The sequence below is a fragment of the Notothenia rossii genome (assembly GCF_949606895.1).
Source record: "Notothenia rossii genome assembly, chromosome: 9".
NCBI lineage: Eukaryota > Metazoa > Chordata > Actinopteri > Perciformes > Nototheniidae > Notothenia > Notothenia rossii.
Genome location: NC_136907.1, coordinates 66,739,386 through 66,754,689, shown reverse-complemented (window position 1 = coordinate 66,754,689; position 15,304 = coordinate 66,739,386). Strand labels below are relative to the sequence as shown.

Sequence of the window (15,304 nt, the reverse complement as noted above, 5' to 3'; positions counted from 1 at the left end):
TGATATCCTCTGTATTTGAAGATAATACACAAGTTGTATTTGATTTTCCAATGTCTCTGACACTGTACTGGAGAGACGGAGCTGCAAATAAACAAGCATTATTTGTAGAGTAAATATATGCATGAACTTCAAATGATGGATAAATGAAAAATAAATAGGGAAGCCTTAACATAACATTTATATTTTCGAAATCTAAATGGAACGAGTGTGTTGAAGAAGAGCCAAGAGGCATTAAGGCTGAAACTGCAAACCAAGGAGTAAATCGACTTAATGCCATCACATTTCCACCCTATTCATGCCTAAGAAAAGGGTTAGGGGAAGAGATTAGGTTATATATCTGCTGTCAGGCACTGAAGAGACCAAGAAGAGAACTTCACCTAAACAGAATGATGATCAAACAGACATGCTTTAACAGACATGCTTCATAATCTCATCCGTTATTGTCCCTCTCTCTGCCTTCACTACAGGTTCAGAAGGAAATCTTAGACAGGGGCAGATTAAATGTGTGATGAAATGTCTGAGAAATATGTGAGAATGCGCGATATAAGGATGGTTGATTTTCTACCCACATGATGAACATAATCACTATTAGTAACACATATCCACATAAATATGATAATTCAAATTTTAAACACATTTATTGGGTTCATATTGGAAATCATCACCATCTGATGGCATAGTTTTATGGATAATTACCGCCAAAGAGATAATGCAGCATATGAAAGGAAGGCTTTGAGGCTTCTCCACTCTCTGGGAGGAGAGTGCGTAGGTTTAGTTGTGCATCTGAGCTGTACCCAAAAGGCAAATATGTGGAAAGTTAGGTGACAAGCATCCAGGCGTGCGGTTAACAAGATTGCATCTGGTTAGCAGGAAGTGTGGGATATAGCTGAAACTACGTCTTTAAAAGGGAACATTATATTCACATTAAGTTCAGTTCCAGCAGTAATCCTTCCAAATATAGATAGAACTATTTCATTTTCAGTGGAAAAATAATTATTCAAATACCCTATAGTGCAAATCCCATTAATTTAGTGCATGACACAGTTTTTGATTTCCTACCACAGAACAAAACAGGAAAAATCCAGTAAACATTGAAATGTGTTGTTTTATTTGAGTAATCTGGTTGCTTACTGACAAGTAAATAATCAATACAAATAGTTCTGAAGTGTCTGAAAATAGACGGGCGATTTAAACTGTAACTAACAGCCATGCATTTTCCAGCTGCAGAGCAGTGTTGAGGAAATGACACCAGCTTTGATGGGTTGTATAGCTTTTGAGATGAGCCTCTTTATGCCGCTTGCAGTTCCATTATGGCTTTGTTCGAAAGCTTGTTTACCTGCTGATAACATACACTGGTGGATTCAGGAGCACCGATCCAAAATCTGCTGCCAAAGTCACTCAAGTCTCATTGTACTGCAGGAGGGGAAGAATGAAATGTTTATGCGGAGGGGAATGCAAATGCTAAATGTGAAATCAAACTATGGGACCAATAAGAGATCAGAATAACTTTGCCAGGTTTTATTTTTAGCCCAGTTGCAATGCTAGCTTTGTGAAACACTCTTCAGTTTAGCCTCTGTGCATCTGCAAGCTTAGGTTGTACTCAGTGGAGAAATGCTGTTCCAATTTTACCAAAATGTTAAAACTGGAGATGATTAGTTTCCAAAAAGGTTGAGGAGAACACAATCTGATACCATCATGCTTCATTACTTCAATTACACTGCCGGTTAAATGAAAAAAAAACTGGTTATTGTGCTCTCTGATAATATTCAATATCAAATAACCAGCAGATCAAAAACTGCTCATCAAATCTCATCGTTGAACATCACTTGAATATTTTTGGATTTCACTGTTAGAAAAGCTATGGTCTCAGGTCAAAGGAAAAGCCCCTTGGTTTGCATATTAAAGAAGATTTGCTAGACCTCTGTTAGCCATGCATCCCCATGCAGGCAGGTCTCCAGGGGGCCAGCAGGGCCCCACAGACGGGCAACTAGGGGGCCAGGTGACCCTGTCTCTGAGGTTAGCAGGAAACACTAAAGAGGGATGGGCAGGGAGCTGAGGAGCCACTGAGTGCGAGTGTGCAAGGCTGGTGATGGCAGCTGTCAATGGTTTGGAAGGAGAAGCAGACAGATTGTGCGTTCTGTTGGTGCAGCCAGTTCGCCACCTGGCAGGCTTTTCCTTGTTAGAACTTCTTGCTGTTTCTGTTCTCATCAGAGAAATGTTTTTCCTCTTATCCTCTGTGTTCAGGGGAAGTTAAATTTGTCAAAATGTTTAAAGATGTTTAGCGAATTGCTATTGTTTAAAGTACGCTCTGTGCATTCTGTGGCACGGCTGCTGCTACTGTCTTTGATCAAATACAGTAGAAATGGGAGGGAAAAAAGCTACATATTTATGATTGTAAAACTAGCTTTAGACTGGATTATTTAAATAGAAATAAAAACAACAAACTGAATAAGAAAATGAGGGAGGATAAACATTGAGAATGTTGACCCTGTGCTATATTATTAACTGTGTTTTTAAGAAAGGGAAGGGGGGGGGGGGGTGTTTCAAGGGGTAGGATTTACTCACTAAAAAATAATCTGTAACTTTCAAATCCCATTATAGCCGTAAATACTGCTCCATGTTGTTCACTTGTTAAGAAGAAATGCAAACGTAAACCATGAACAGCTTAAAAGTACATTTAAAAATCAAATTTGGCAGTCAGTCCTTGTTCCAACAGGATTAAAAAAAAGTCTTTCATTTGATATAAATATATGCAAAGAGAGTGGTGTGGTGATCTGGGTGCCAGAGGTGGCGCTTTACTCTGGATATTCTGGCTTGGGCCTGTAAGGGACATAAATTAACATGAATTAACACATGCATGCAATAAGAAAATAATTAATTCAAGTTATCAGTCACCTCTTCCATTCCAGGAATCTGATTGACAAGATAAAGTAATGTGCAAACTGCTTTTCAAAGCTAACAGCCTGGAGCACCCCTCCTATTAGTTAGTCATTCCCTCAGTATCACACCCGGAATCTGTCATTTCACAATTTTCTCCTATAATGCATATGTGCCGCTCTCACCACTTCACTACAGCAACTGCCATGTAACAAGTTGACACAGAGAACGATACAATTCACGTCCAGTATTCAGTTCCATATACGACAAGCATCTGAGGCAGACGGGTCAAGAATATGGTACATTCTGTTCTCTCTCAAAATCGCTTTTCCACAACTCGAAGCTAGATGAAGCGCCATGATATCCTTCAAACACCTAAGATGAGTTTCTAGGATTTAAAACACTAAGAAGGTGTACAAATAGTCTGTATTAATGAAATTATGCAATATTTCCAACCTGTCTTTTTTTCCTATATCTTGCTGTAATCATTAAAATCATTTTTCATTTAACCTTCTTTATATGCATTCTCTCTTTAAGAAAGACCTGGCTAAAATATTGAATAGTTACATTAATATGTTTATTGTTGTTGTGAGAGTTAACATATTTGGCATAAACCTTTTTCCCATTTTAAAATGAACTCCTGATAATGATAAATGTACATTCAAATGCAGCATATAAATAGCATTCATGGTAAGATTGGAGCTCAGAGGAATACACCGTTTAAAAGTGTTATATTCCTCATGCAAAATATTCTTAATGTGGTGTTTAGAAGCCTGATACAGAGGTGATTTTTGCCAATTATCTATGTAGGCCTATTGTGTAAATGATTACACCGGCTGGTTACAACGAAAATGCCGTTCTTACCATTTTCACAAGCAGTTACATGATACATTAAATAAGTATTTATATGCATAATGAAGTGTTTATAAATCAATATAATATAGTTTGTGATAAAAGTGTTTTGATTAAGAATGTACTAATTTAAAAAGCCTTTACATAGTAGTATGTCAAAAGAGTATTAAAGAGTATTTTACTCTTCACATCTTGTCTGTTAGCTTTAGCCTTTTAGCATTGAAAGTATGCCTAAGGATGTATAATGTTTTTATGAAAGTTCTTAAAGAAATATGCTTTTTTAAATGTATTTGAACAGCTACAACTCACTATTCAAATTTCAATCTATACTTGAACAACCAATAAATAGATAATTTGGGAAAGCATTTCAAATTTTTTTTTACATTGTCTGCTATGTTAGCAAGTTTAGCCTGGGCTAAAGTGTTCGTATTGTTTTATTCAGAATAACTGCAATTTATAAAAAGTTTGTCTTATTCAAATGGTTCGGAGCCTAATTCAAGCATTTTATATGGTTTGGTTACAGCAATTCTTAATTTTAGTTCCAGTTCTGTTAAGCTAGTTAGCTAGCATGTCAAGCGAGCTAATACACAAGTTAGCATTAGAATTTCTGGTAGTCAACACACAGTGTCAAAATCAAATTACCGTACATTACTTTGACATTACATTTTTGCCAAAAAGCCACATTTGCCTTTCTAATTGTGATAACTTGGTATTGTCTGTCTTTGCTGGAATAAAATATAAAAACAAATTTCAAAGTCTTTAAATTGAAAATACCCTATTTGAGTTGTTTTGTTTGCCAAGTATTATATATATGTAATGTTTGTGATGAATGTTTCAAAAGTATTATGTTGCTTTTAGGTTAGTTTGCATAAAGTATTAGTTTCCCAAGAAGTTTGTAAAATATGACCAAAGGGACGAAGTGCAAGATGCAAACCAAAAAGCACACTTATCCAATTTGGGGAGGGGATAAAACTCTCCAGAGGACGGTGGTGTGCACAAAAGTAGTTCTGTTGCCCGTGAGCTGGTGTCAGCCCGTCCCATCCCTGCGGCCCTCACCGTGCACTGTGCAGGCCTGACGGGAAACTGACTGCAGATCAGGACATGGCCTCGTTTGTTCACGGTCCCCCCTCTCTGAAAAGAGTTATGCTGTCTGTTTTGAATGGACAGCGTTTTTCTTTGTGTGCTCGATCAAAACAGAGGGCAAAGTTAGTCAGCAAGTTGCATAGCTTCTGCATTCTGATTCTTCAAGCCTCTTTTGTATGAAGTTTAGCACAATGTTTTACATCGTGTTTGACCAGAATGGCCTGCTGGAGGTAGGATCATTTTTTCCCAACTACAAAATAGAAAGGGGTAGAATGTAGTTTTGCTACTAAATATTACTCATTCATGTTGTTTTTCCTGTAGAACAAAAGTAAAAATGATCATACAAGCTTAAAAACTCAGCTATAATACACAAAATGACAGAGTGCAGTGTTGCTGAAATATTTATATGCTTTTATCTGATCTATTTCCTAACCACAAGGTATTTGCCTGTGAATCCCTGGCACTTTTGATATTACCTGAAGGCAAATGGTATATAGATTTATACAAGTTATTTACAACAACAGCCAAGCCATTCCTCTGGAAACTAGGCTGCAGATCAAAGGATTGTTTTGATCTCTACTTAGCATATTTGTTTAACCTAGCCAGTGATTCTGAAAAGTGCACAAGCTTTTCGGTGATATGCAGAGCACCCTTTATCCGTCTTTTTCTTCTGTTAGCTCTGGATTTAAGTACTTTCTGTATTTAGGAGACAACTGGATTTGCCAGCTTTTGAAATGTAGTTGCCCACTGCTAGCAGTCTTGGCACTCAGAAATAGATAACTAGGTATGTTCCACTGCTAATCCTGATCGGCCTTGTAATAGTATTTGCGGACTGTACAGCACTCAATTAGGGCAAAATGTGCTATTTTTATTTCCTTTAAGTTGGATTAAATGTGAAAAGATGTTTATTCCATCTACTGTTTACTGTGTGGGTACTTTGCAAAGTATTGTTTTATACTGTTTCAATCAGTAGCACTCTCTCCACACAGGTTTGTGAAATGTCAGGAGGAAAAACAATGTCCAAACGCTCTCTAAAAAAGATGCCAGGGCAATCAGGACATTTTCTGGAATGCTTAAGAGAATGCATATGCACACAATGCCCTAATTCTCTCTTACTTTGGGTTTGGGAAAGATGAGCCCAGGTTTATTGAGAGCCAAAAAAGGGGGCAGATGGCTCACAAGAGGGATAAACCTGGGAAGTCATGCTGTAAATGTGTTTTACAGAAAACAATGAAAGGAGCGGACAAAGCGATTGTGGCAAAGTCCTTTGGAAAATGGGAAAGCAGCTCTCTAAGGTCCAGGACCATGGAGAAGCCGGATGAGCCGTCCGAGGAGAGTAAGGAGGAGAGCCTTTCCAACTGCACCTGTGAAGACCCCCAACTCGGCAAGAAACCAGCTGGTAAAAGTACCTTATTTTCTTATTTCAAGTCCATTCACACTGTCTCCTCCCCGCTTATTTTTCTTGTGGCATTTTTAATTATTACTGTGGTGACTTTATTTATTTTTTCCATTTGACTCTGTGGCCTGCCATATCCGGTGAACAAACAAACCACATTGTTGGGCAGGAGAATTCCTTTTGAGGCAAAGTGTGTCTCCGATGATACAGTGTTGCCAGAAAAAGACAAAGCAAAAAATAGCAAACACAAAAACAGTCACAGGTGCATGGGAAAAAGAGAGAAGCGAGTGAATGGTCACTGCGGTCCCCAGGAGGTCTTTCAGTGTTAGCCAGTGCGGTGGGTGGACTTCTGACAAGGACGTTGGTTAGCAGCCAGGTGGAGTGTGTAACTGAGAAAGCCTCTGTTTATTCTTTTCACATGCTAATGCGGCTCCTGTGTGACTTTAATGCGGCAAAACTTTTTCTCAGAGTTAACATTTGTGTTGTTCCAATACCTGCTCTTGTATCACAGTGGTGGGCTAATTCAAAGGCTCCACACTCTTTCATATAGACTTGGGACTGTGCCAGGGATAGAGATATATTAACTGTGCTGTTTATAAAAAAAAACAGGCTGGTGGAATATTTTCAGGACAAACAAAATGTACAAATGTGGCCTTTTAGAAGATGGAGTAGACATTGTCATTAGGTGTATTTAGATCATAACTATGACATGTTTCTTTTTTACATTTAAATTGAAGGCATATAAATTGACTTCACTATGGATTGAGAGTTGGTTTACTGTTTATTTAGAGATAAAAGCTTTGTTAAATACCTGACAAAATGGCTTTCATCTATTCTTTATATTAAATTAAGTCCATGTAGCATTTTGCCCTTAACTTCATTTCCGGCCATAATGTTCTACATAGTGTAAAATGTGGAATATAGTATCTCACAGATTTGTATTGGTCCAAAAACGGTAATGAAGCTTCTGACAATCTGTAATGAAAAACACGAATGCCCAAGTCCTGAGCAAATGCACCCCTATGTGGACAAAGTATGAACAGTGGGGTATTTACATGAAACAGGCCCTGCAGTCCTTTTATTACAATAGTCTTTCTTTCCCACAATGCTATCTTACTTGTCAGTATAATAATATCAATATTGCAATAAACATACTCTAAAATGTATTTGTCATTAGTTCATGAGCCAGTCTAATGCCTCGGAGCACAAAGGAGCAATATGGCCTCACACTATGGGTCTTTCCATACCTTGTAGTGTACGATCTGTAAATAGCTTAAAAAGGCATTGCATCTGCCATCTGCACTTCTAGGAACTCTTCTGCATAACCATTAAAACAAGCTGTCTCAGAGGACATCATTCGTATTTCAGCCTCAACCCTGAATTACTGTGTGTTCATTATAATTATAAGGGAGGAGTGTTGCCAAGCTAGCCTGCAGAATGCCAGGTGCACACTTCCATAATCTACCATTTGAAACAACTCAGAGCATTAACAGCAGTATCTACATGCTATTCAGCCATTAGTTCACTTTGGCTTTCATGCTCAAACTCACATCAGTCATCCGAGCATTTTGTTTGCGGCAACAGACATACAGGAAGAAAGTGCAATACTTTGTAGTGTTCCATTTTCCTAAGCCTGCTTAGGTTATGTGACTGAGCCATGCCGCTGTGTGAAATTGTATCCCGATACTGGCACTGTATCCTTGTGAGGGAGTCTTGTAAAATAGGTTTACTTAGCGCCTTTGCTGGCATTTTCCGAAGATAGCAAATGCACAAACACTGTCCATGATCGGATTAACCGTTCAACAAAAATGATGCAACTCTTTGTCTTTCTTGTGTGGCATAGGTTTCTCTGCTTAAGTTTAGTGGTCATCCAGAAGAGAATAGAAACATCTGAAATCCAGTCACATCATTATAATCTATATATTATAAACGTAATAGATGACAGGCTTGGTTAGTCATCCTTTGTCACATAAATGTGACCTGTGAGTAACCAGAGAGAATTCACTCCATTTCACAGATACCGTCTAAAATTGCACAACTACAGCCCTTAATTAGCACAAGTCCTAATTTGTACAGCATTTCATTTTGAACTTAGCCTGATGTTCCTCTCCAGTGTTGAGGCGCAAGATTTAAATTGCATGTGATAACTGTGAAAGATTTTTTTAAGCGTCCATATACAGTGTAAAGTACTCTATGCCAAGTACATAGAGAATGGAAATATGCACCTGAGGACATATAGCTATACATCCAGAGTCACAAGGTGTGTCAAGACAAAATGTTAATTACACCATTTATGACAGAAATCAGTTGAAATATCTCCAAGGATCTTGCTTATTTACATTTTAATTACTACTATTACTTATTCTTATTTTTTAGATGTGACCATAGCAAGCCCAATTCCTCCCCTACACTAGAAAGAAGAAAATGACTGTTTTCCACTGGAGGTTTAGATGCTTGTTTATCACTTTTAAATACCATCATCTTTGCTGAAATCCCCTCTCAAAAGAACCTTTCACTTGCTGGAATAAATTCAAATTAAAATTTAAATCCCTCTTTGCATTTCTTCAGCCTTTTTTAAAATAGCTGCCTCCTTTTAGAAAGCTGTTTATGTAGTGATCTGTTCATAATCCAGTTTGTTTCTCAACAGCGAAAAACACAGAAATCGTATTATCACTATCTTGGAGAGATGATGCGAGAAATCAGGAAGTATAAATGTCTGGATCTGTGGAAGTTTTCAAAGTTGTAAAGCTGAAGAATATGGCAAAAGCCTTTCAATAAAGTAGTCTTCAACACTGCGATTTGACTTGCAAATATACAGAAATATAAAGTACATTGTGCCGATAACTCAAACACATTTCCCCAACCTTTAGCAGAGCTACTGTAGAGATACACAATATGCACTTAATCAAGAAACAAACAATATTGTGGCATGTTTCGAACAACTGTATTTCACATATTCTGTGGATAGACGGCTCATGAGGAAATGTTGATGTGTATGACATTCAGCTATTGAAGTGAGAGTCTGAAGATTAACCCTTGGCACCGAGACAAGTCATGCAGATCTTTGTAAACAGCTTTTTTTTTTAATCCTAGGAGGTGCTTACACTTCCAACGTACTCAGAAAAACAATATCTAATCAGAAATGTAATATAATAAACAAAAATATCAGACATGTAAATGCAATACCCTTTGATAACAATTCATTTCAGATGTAAAATGACACAGAAGAGGCCATAGGGACATTTAATTTGCTCAAGCTAGATTGGATTTATTGTTTGGAAACAAATTATAATTGTGTCTCCAGAAAGTTAACCAAGATCTAAACAAAAGCAAATCAATGACCCACCCCCATTAATCACTCAAAGCTACTTGTGCTGAAGGAAACTAACTTCATAATCAATTTCTTTGTTTTGCTCAAAAGGACATTTGCATTTTAGTTCGTGTCAGCAAGCTTCCTGTCTGGTGCAATCAAACGTTGCAAGCCATCCACGTTAATGGAGTTTTTTTCCCATTTGTTCAAGTGCATATCTCTGAATACTCAAGATGATTTTAGCTTATTATGCAAACTACCCAACAAATATTTTAAAGACAGGGGGGGAAAGATTGCGTTGAGAAGCAGACTTAACTTTTCTGGTGCTCCTTATGCTTCCTGGCAACAAAAAATATGTTTGCTACATCATCTTACACATTTTTATTTTAGCTTTAATCTTCCACATTCTGCACATAAGGATCTTGCAACTGAGCACCCACGGGACTTCTGAGACCAGACAGAAATGCCTCCTGTTAGTTGTGTCTAGACATACTATTACGGCCACCAAGGTCATTATCAAAGCACGCATTATACACACCTGTTACCATTGTTTCGATGCTCGATTTTGGCTGAACATCCAAGCTCTTATCTGGCCATTTGTGGGCGTGTCTGCTTCATTGTCTGCCCGCCTGAGTAGAAAAGATGAGCAGGGACCCCGCGAGACGCCCAGATCTGGACGTAACCTCTCAATGACACGACACAAAGAGTCCACGGCCTCTGAACTACAAAAGCCACATATCCAGTGACCAGCCATGCATTGATTTCTAAGATGTGAGCAATCAGAGGCTCTCATGGGAGGGCAGTACATGTTAGGAACCACTCATCCCTGGTGCTTTTAGTTATTACTGGATAATTGAAACTTGCACTTACATAGGCAATTATGAAAATGAACTATGTTTAAAACATGTTTCTAGATCCACATGGTTAAAGGATTAAGATTAGACCCTTATATTCATGAAAGCAATTAACAGCCCGAGTAATTGGGATTTTTAGAGATCACAAGTCGATGTTATGTCACTGATCTGTGGCCAGTTAGTCAGGCAAGATGTAGCGTAACCTTGCTTTTCATCGGTATTGATAAGGCAGAAAAATAAGACCTTTAGATAAACAGATAGTTAGACATTTTTAAATCAACAATTCCGCTGGATTTGGGAATTGCAAGTAGACTTTATTACCAAAAAGCCTTAATTATGGGTTTTCCACACACAGTCCATGTTTGGTCACCTCTCAAATCTACTCAAAACTGCCTCTATGACATCTTAGTAGCCTACTTATATTCATTTCTGATGGCTACCCAAGTATACAATACCCCATGAGAAGGCGATTTGGTGAGTTTGGACAACAACTATACCAGAGCCCTTGTTCCAAAAGGCAGAGATAGAAAACATCCTATATTTGTCCATAAAACATTTGAAATGTTATTGAAGTGTCTTCAAAGGACACTGCATAAACATATTGTGCCCACGGTCACACACAGATCGCCCCAAAGGGGATTGCTGGGAAGTAATCTAATCATTTCTTTTAACTGAGACACAGTGACATGCAGTGTAGATAATGATCCCCATGAAAAATGTACTGTATTTTCAAAAGAATATTCCCTGACATTAACACAAAGATAGTTCTACATCCTGGAGCCATATCAACAACATGTACTTATGTTGGGTTGATCGTATTTGCATATGCAAATATTTCTTTAAAATTTGAATTCAGTCCTTTATGTGACTTGGTGTGATGAACAAGCGGCATCAAGTGGTTACACAATGAGGGTTCAGCACCACCAAGAAGAAGAATCTGTGTCATTTTAGACCAAGCTTAAAGCATTATAGCTGAAATTAACCACAGTTTAATATAGATTTTTACACATCTATCACATTCAATGGCACAGTGTGAATATGTATTGTTGTTTGGGTGTATGGGCTGCCATGTGAAATTAGTCGCTTTGCTTTTGTTGAAATTACAGGGTGGGGTGTTGAGTGAGGGGGTTTGTTGAAGTTTTGCTGCTGACATTTTGATCTTGCAGTGCATTAGAAGAATTCAGTTAAACATATTTGTGTAGGTTTCACAGGAGGAAGGTATAGTGCTCGAACAACGGGGTGCTGTGACCCTTCACTTGCTTACATAATTTGCAGCAGAATGCAAAAAGCTTTTAGACACAGATGTGACCCATTGTAATACCTTTCTAAATGCAATCAAACACTTTCTACAAATATGAGCAGGACTTTTTAAATGTGAACCCTTGTTTGACATGTAATTTTGTCCAACCCACTCCTCTTTCATTTCTCCATCAGCTCTCTCCAGCTATGCCCACATTTTCAGTTGATGAAATAGCTTGACAAAACACTAGTTTGTGTTTTATGCTTGCTTTGAATGATGTCCTTTTTTTTTTTTTTTAGAGAGAGAGAGAATTAAACAGATGTTCAGGCCAAAAGGAAAATTATATATTTTGTAATGGCGGTGCAGTGTAGCCCTCAACATCTTTCTGTCCCACAATTTGTCAAGATTGTTTTACACGAGTTGATTCTTTCTGTGTTGTATCCCAGCAATACTCATGTCTAGTATAGGACATGAAATAATCATCCCTAGAACAAGCGTGTTGTGTCCTCACAGCGAGATTGTCTGCATGAGCAAACAAAGACCATGTTATTTGATAAGATGCTTAGATAGAACATTCTTTACTTTCATATGTTTGTGTGGTTATCAGGCACAAATGGTGAAAGGAGAGGACGAGAGCGCAGGTCGACTCTCTTTGTATGTCTCTTTCACAGTGTATCGTGAATTGGCTCTTGAAGACAGTTAGAAATTAGACTTTCAAATGAGGCATTAAACAAGGTGATGATCAACTGCCAAACCTTAAGTAATGATATTCTCCGTCCTCAAGTCCCCAGCCTTGCATAACCAAATGCACAAATCACAGGAAAAAGAACTGAAAATACATTATTATTACATATTGTGTTCACACGTCAGTCCCCTGGGACCGGGGGGGACATGAGCGACAGATAAGCATGTTTGGGTGGCCCCTACCATCAGCTGGGGAAGGCTACGCTCGGATCTTGAGGGGGGGCCCCCTTATGGGTATCACTTATTTTAAATCCTGAGCCACACCACCCCCACCCTCACCCCCCCCCCCCCCCCCCCCCACCCTCTCTTTTGCCCCCCTAGCCCCAGGCTCCACCCAGAAGTGTGGTTGCCTTTGTCATTGTAATCTGGCCCTGTTTGCTAAACGCTTCCACTGTTTACTCTCTGCTATGGGGGCTTGTATGAACAGGAGTCAGCAGGACGCAGGGTGACATCACTTTTGCTGGGGGGGTGTTTGAAAAGCTGCATTTGTAAATTCTCAGGGCCCCTTTCTTCTTTTATTCTTGCCTGTCTCTATCCAGGCCTGTCGAACGCATGAGCTAACTCAGGAGGCTAACATGGCCTACAGGGAGGAATTACACCTAATTACTTGAATAACTGCTAGGCAGCAGCCCTCGTAGTCACCAAAAATCATTTCCAGGTCTCTGCTTTTTACTGATAGCCAGACGTCTTGTCACAGAGAACCCCCGGACAAAGCTTTTACATTCAAATGGTCCAGGAGAAATGAAACAGACTGACAGGTACAAACATTAAAAAGGGGGGAAATCAAATTAACAGACAAGGATTTCATATCATCTATTTTTGTTGTTGCCGTAGCGATAAAGTCGCAGACATTGAAACTGGTCTGTTGAGCCATTGTTATCATCCCTGGCCATCTGCTGCTGAGGAGTGACATTCCCTCTCATTTGCATGATGAGTGATGTATGAGGAGCTTGGGAGGGCATATGCCCCGTTCTTATGACAAAGCAGGAGAAAGTTTTTCTTTCAAACACAGAATAAGGATCGATATATATATGAGAATAAGTCAGGAAAAAAGAGCAAAAAAAAAAATCTAAAATCACCTGGGAGGATAAATGTCTGTATTTGCATTTATGTATGTTGAATCTTTGTTTAGCGCACACAAATCTGTGGTGTGGTGTGTGTGTGTGTGTGTGTGTGTGTGTGTGTGTGTGTGTGTGTGTGTGTGTGTGTGTGTGTGTGTGTGTGTGTGTGTGTGTGTGTGTGTGTGTGTGTGTGTGTGTGTGTGCGAGTGCACACGCGCATGAGTAGAGGCTAGTGCGCGCATCTGCCTTCTTGTGTGCCTGTTTGTGTGTTTTGCGGATGTGGGAGTAGAGCGAGGAGGGGGGTTGGTGGCTGTTGATGTGCAAATGTGCATCATGTTGAAGGGCTGTGAATGGGGAGGTGTGACGTAAAAAGGGACCCGAGCGCAGGTGCTTATCTCGAGGCTGTCAAAGGCACAGTATGTCATATTCCTGGGGACTACCTTTCAAAGCCACAGCACCAGCTCAGCTATCAAGAGACTGGGAGAAAATCAAACTTTTTGGATCACAGCACTAGGTTGGTGTTAAAGTTCTTTTTATATAATATACTGTCAGTTTGGTCAGCATTTATCTTCACTGATACTCTGTATCGCATATGTGAACGACAAGCCTTTCAGCTCCTGCTGTTAGATGCTGTCATCTGAAAACAGGAGTGATAGAAACTTACTGAGATTTTCACTGAGATTTATTTGACTGCTTAACTTGTGTACCGTGTATTTTACTAGATTATGTGAAATAGTATTGTGATGGCAATTGTTTAATACTGTGTTTGGGAGTATTTAGAAAATACTGCGCTGATGATTAATATTGTTTGCTCGATACAAACGGTGTTCTTTGCTGGAAAGCGAGCGCAGCTTCTGTCCAGGTTTCAGACAGTTTGAGAGGAGATTAAATGGCTCAAACTGTTTTTAGAGAGGCATGACCTATTTTTGATCAGCCAGATAGAATGAGATACTGTCTATCTAGATTAAATTCACAGCATTTGTGTTGCGTATAAGCTTGTCTTATAGAGCACATGTTTGTATTGTGTGCAGAGACAAAGCATTGTCAGGTTGCCTGTGGCTTTGACAGTGACAGCTGTACATACACGACCACTGAGCCTAATGCACTTAAACATTGACTCTGTGCTCCAATATCATATTTGAACAGTCAGTAAAGTATTTTATTGCATCCTGTTTTAGCTATCCGTAATTTGCGTTGTAAGTCTGATAGAGTTGAAAAGATACAAGCTAATGTTGATTTTAGTTAAACAGTAACAAATCAGCTTTAGTTTTACACTTTGTGGGTCTTAAATGCGTAAAATACACCAGCACTTAAACATGACATAATGTTCTAAATGTATCTCTGTAATTTCTTGCTTTGTAACTTTGATCAAGTGAAAAAACGATATACTAATGCTAAATGTAGTGCAATCCACTGGTAACTTTAGGGTTATAAGTAGGCAAGTTTTGCTCTGAACTAAATTTAGAGTGGCCTAAGCACTCGACAGTCTCCAGAGCAACTATTTATTTAGGAGGACGGATGCTGGTTAAAAAAGTTCATCATTTACTAGTAGCGTGCGCCACACTAATGGCTCCCAGTCTGCTTTATGACCCATCTTTAAGTTGATCATTGTTAAACAAAAGTAGGATTTTCTTTTTTAATGAGAGCCGACTTAAGGCCTGGGTTGAACTTGTCTTCGTGATATTATCAAACCTGTCATTTTTTTAAATATTTGGATCTTTATTCTTTTAGAAAATATACAAGATAGTATCTGTATGAGGAAGAATATGTATTCAAACGTAAACAAATCTGTCATGTCTTTTCGCCATGTCTTTCAGAAACATTATACTCTGTGATTGAGGTGTTAAATCATTTTTTAGTTTTGGATAATTTCAATATAACATTTGG

At 38.7% G+C, this 15,304-nt stretch overlaps 1 protein-coding gene across 4 annotated transcripts in view; it reads left to right on the top strand.

Moving 5' to 3' along the window:
• The first annotated feature begins 4,912 nt into the window (after positions 1-4,912).
• The window catches only part of st18 (ST18 C2H2C-type zinc finger transcription factor), a 40,189-nt gene continuing 29,797 nt past the window's right edge, over positions 4,913-15,304 (top strand). For 3 of the 4 annotated variants that reach the window (XM_079647778.1, XM_079647777.1, XM_079647776.1), the window contains exons 1-2: positions 4,913-5,042; positions 6,037-6,211. In XM_079647778.1, the coding sequence (XP_079503904.1) occupies positions 4,989-5,042; positions 6,037-6,211 (229 nt within the window). In that variant the 5' untranslated portion in view covers positions 4,913-4,988. Of the gene's footprint in view, positions 5,043-6,036; positions 6,212-13,720; positions 13,932-15,304 lie in introns of those variants that run through there. The other variant, XM_079647779.1, reaches the window with a different exon arrangement.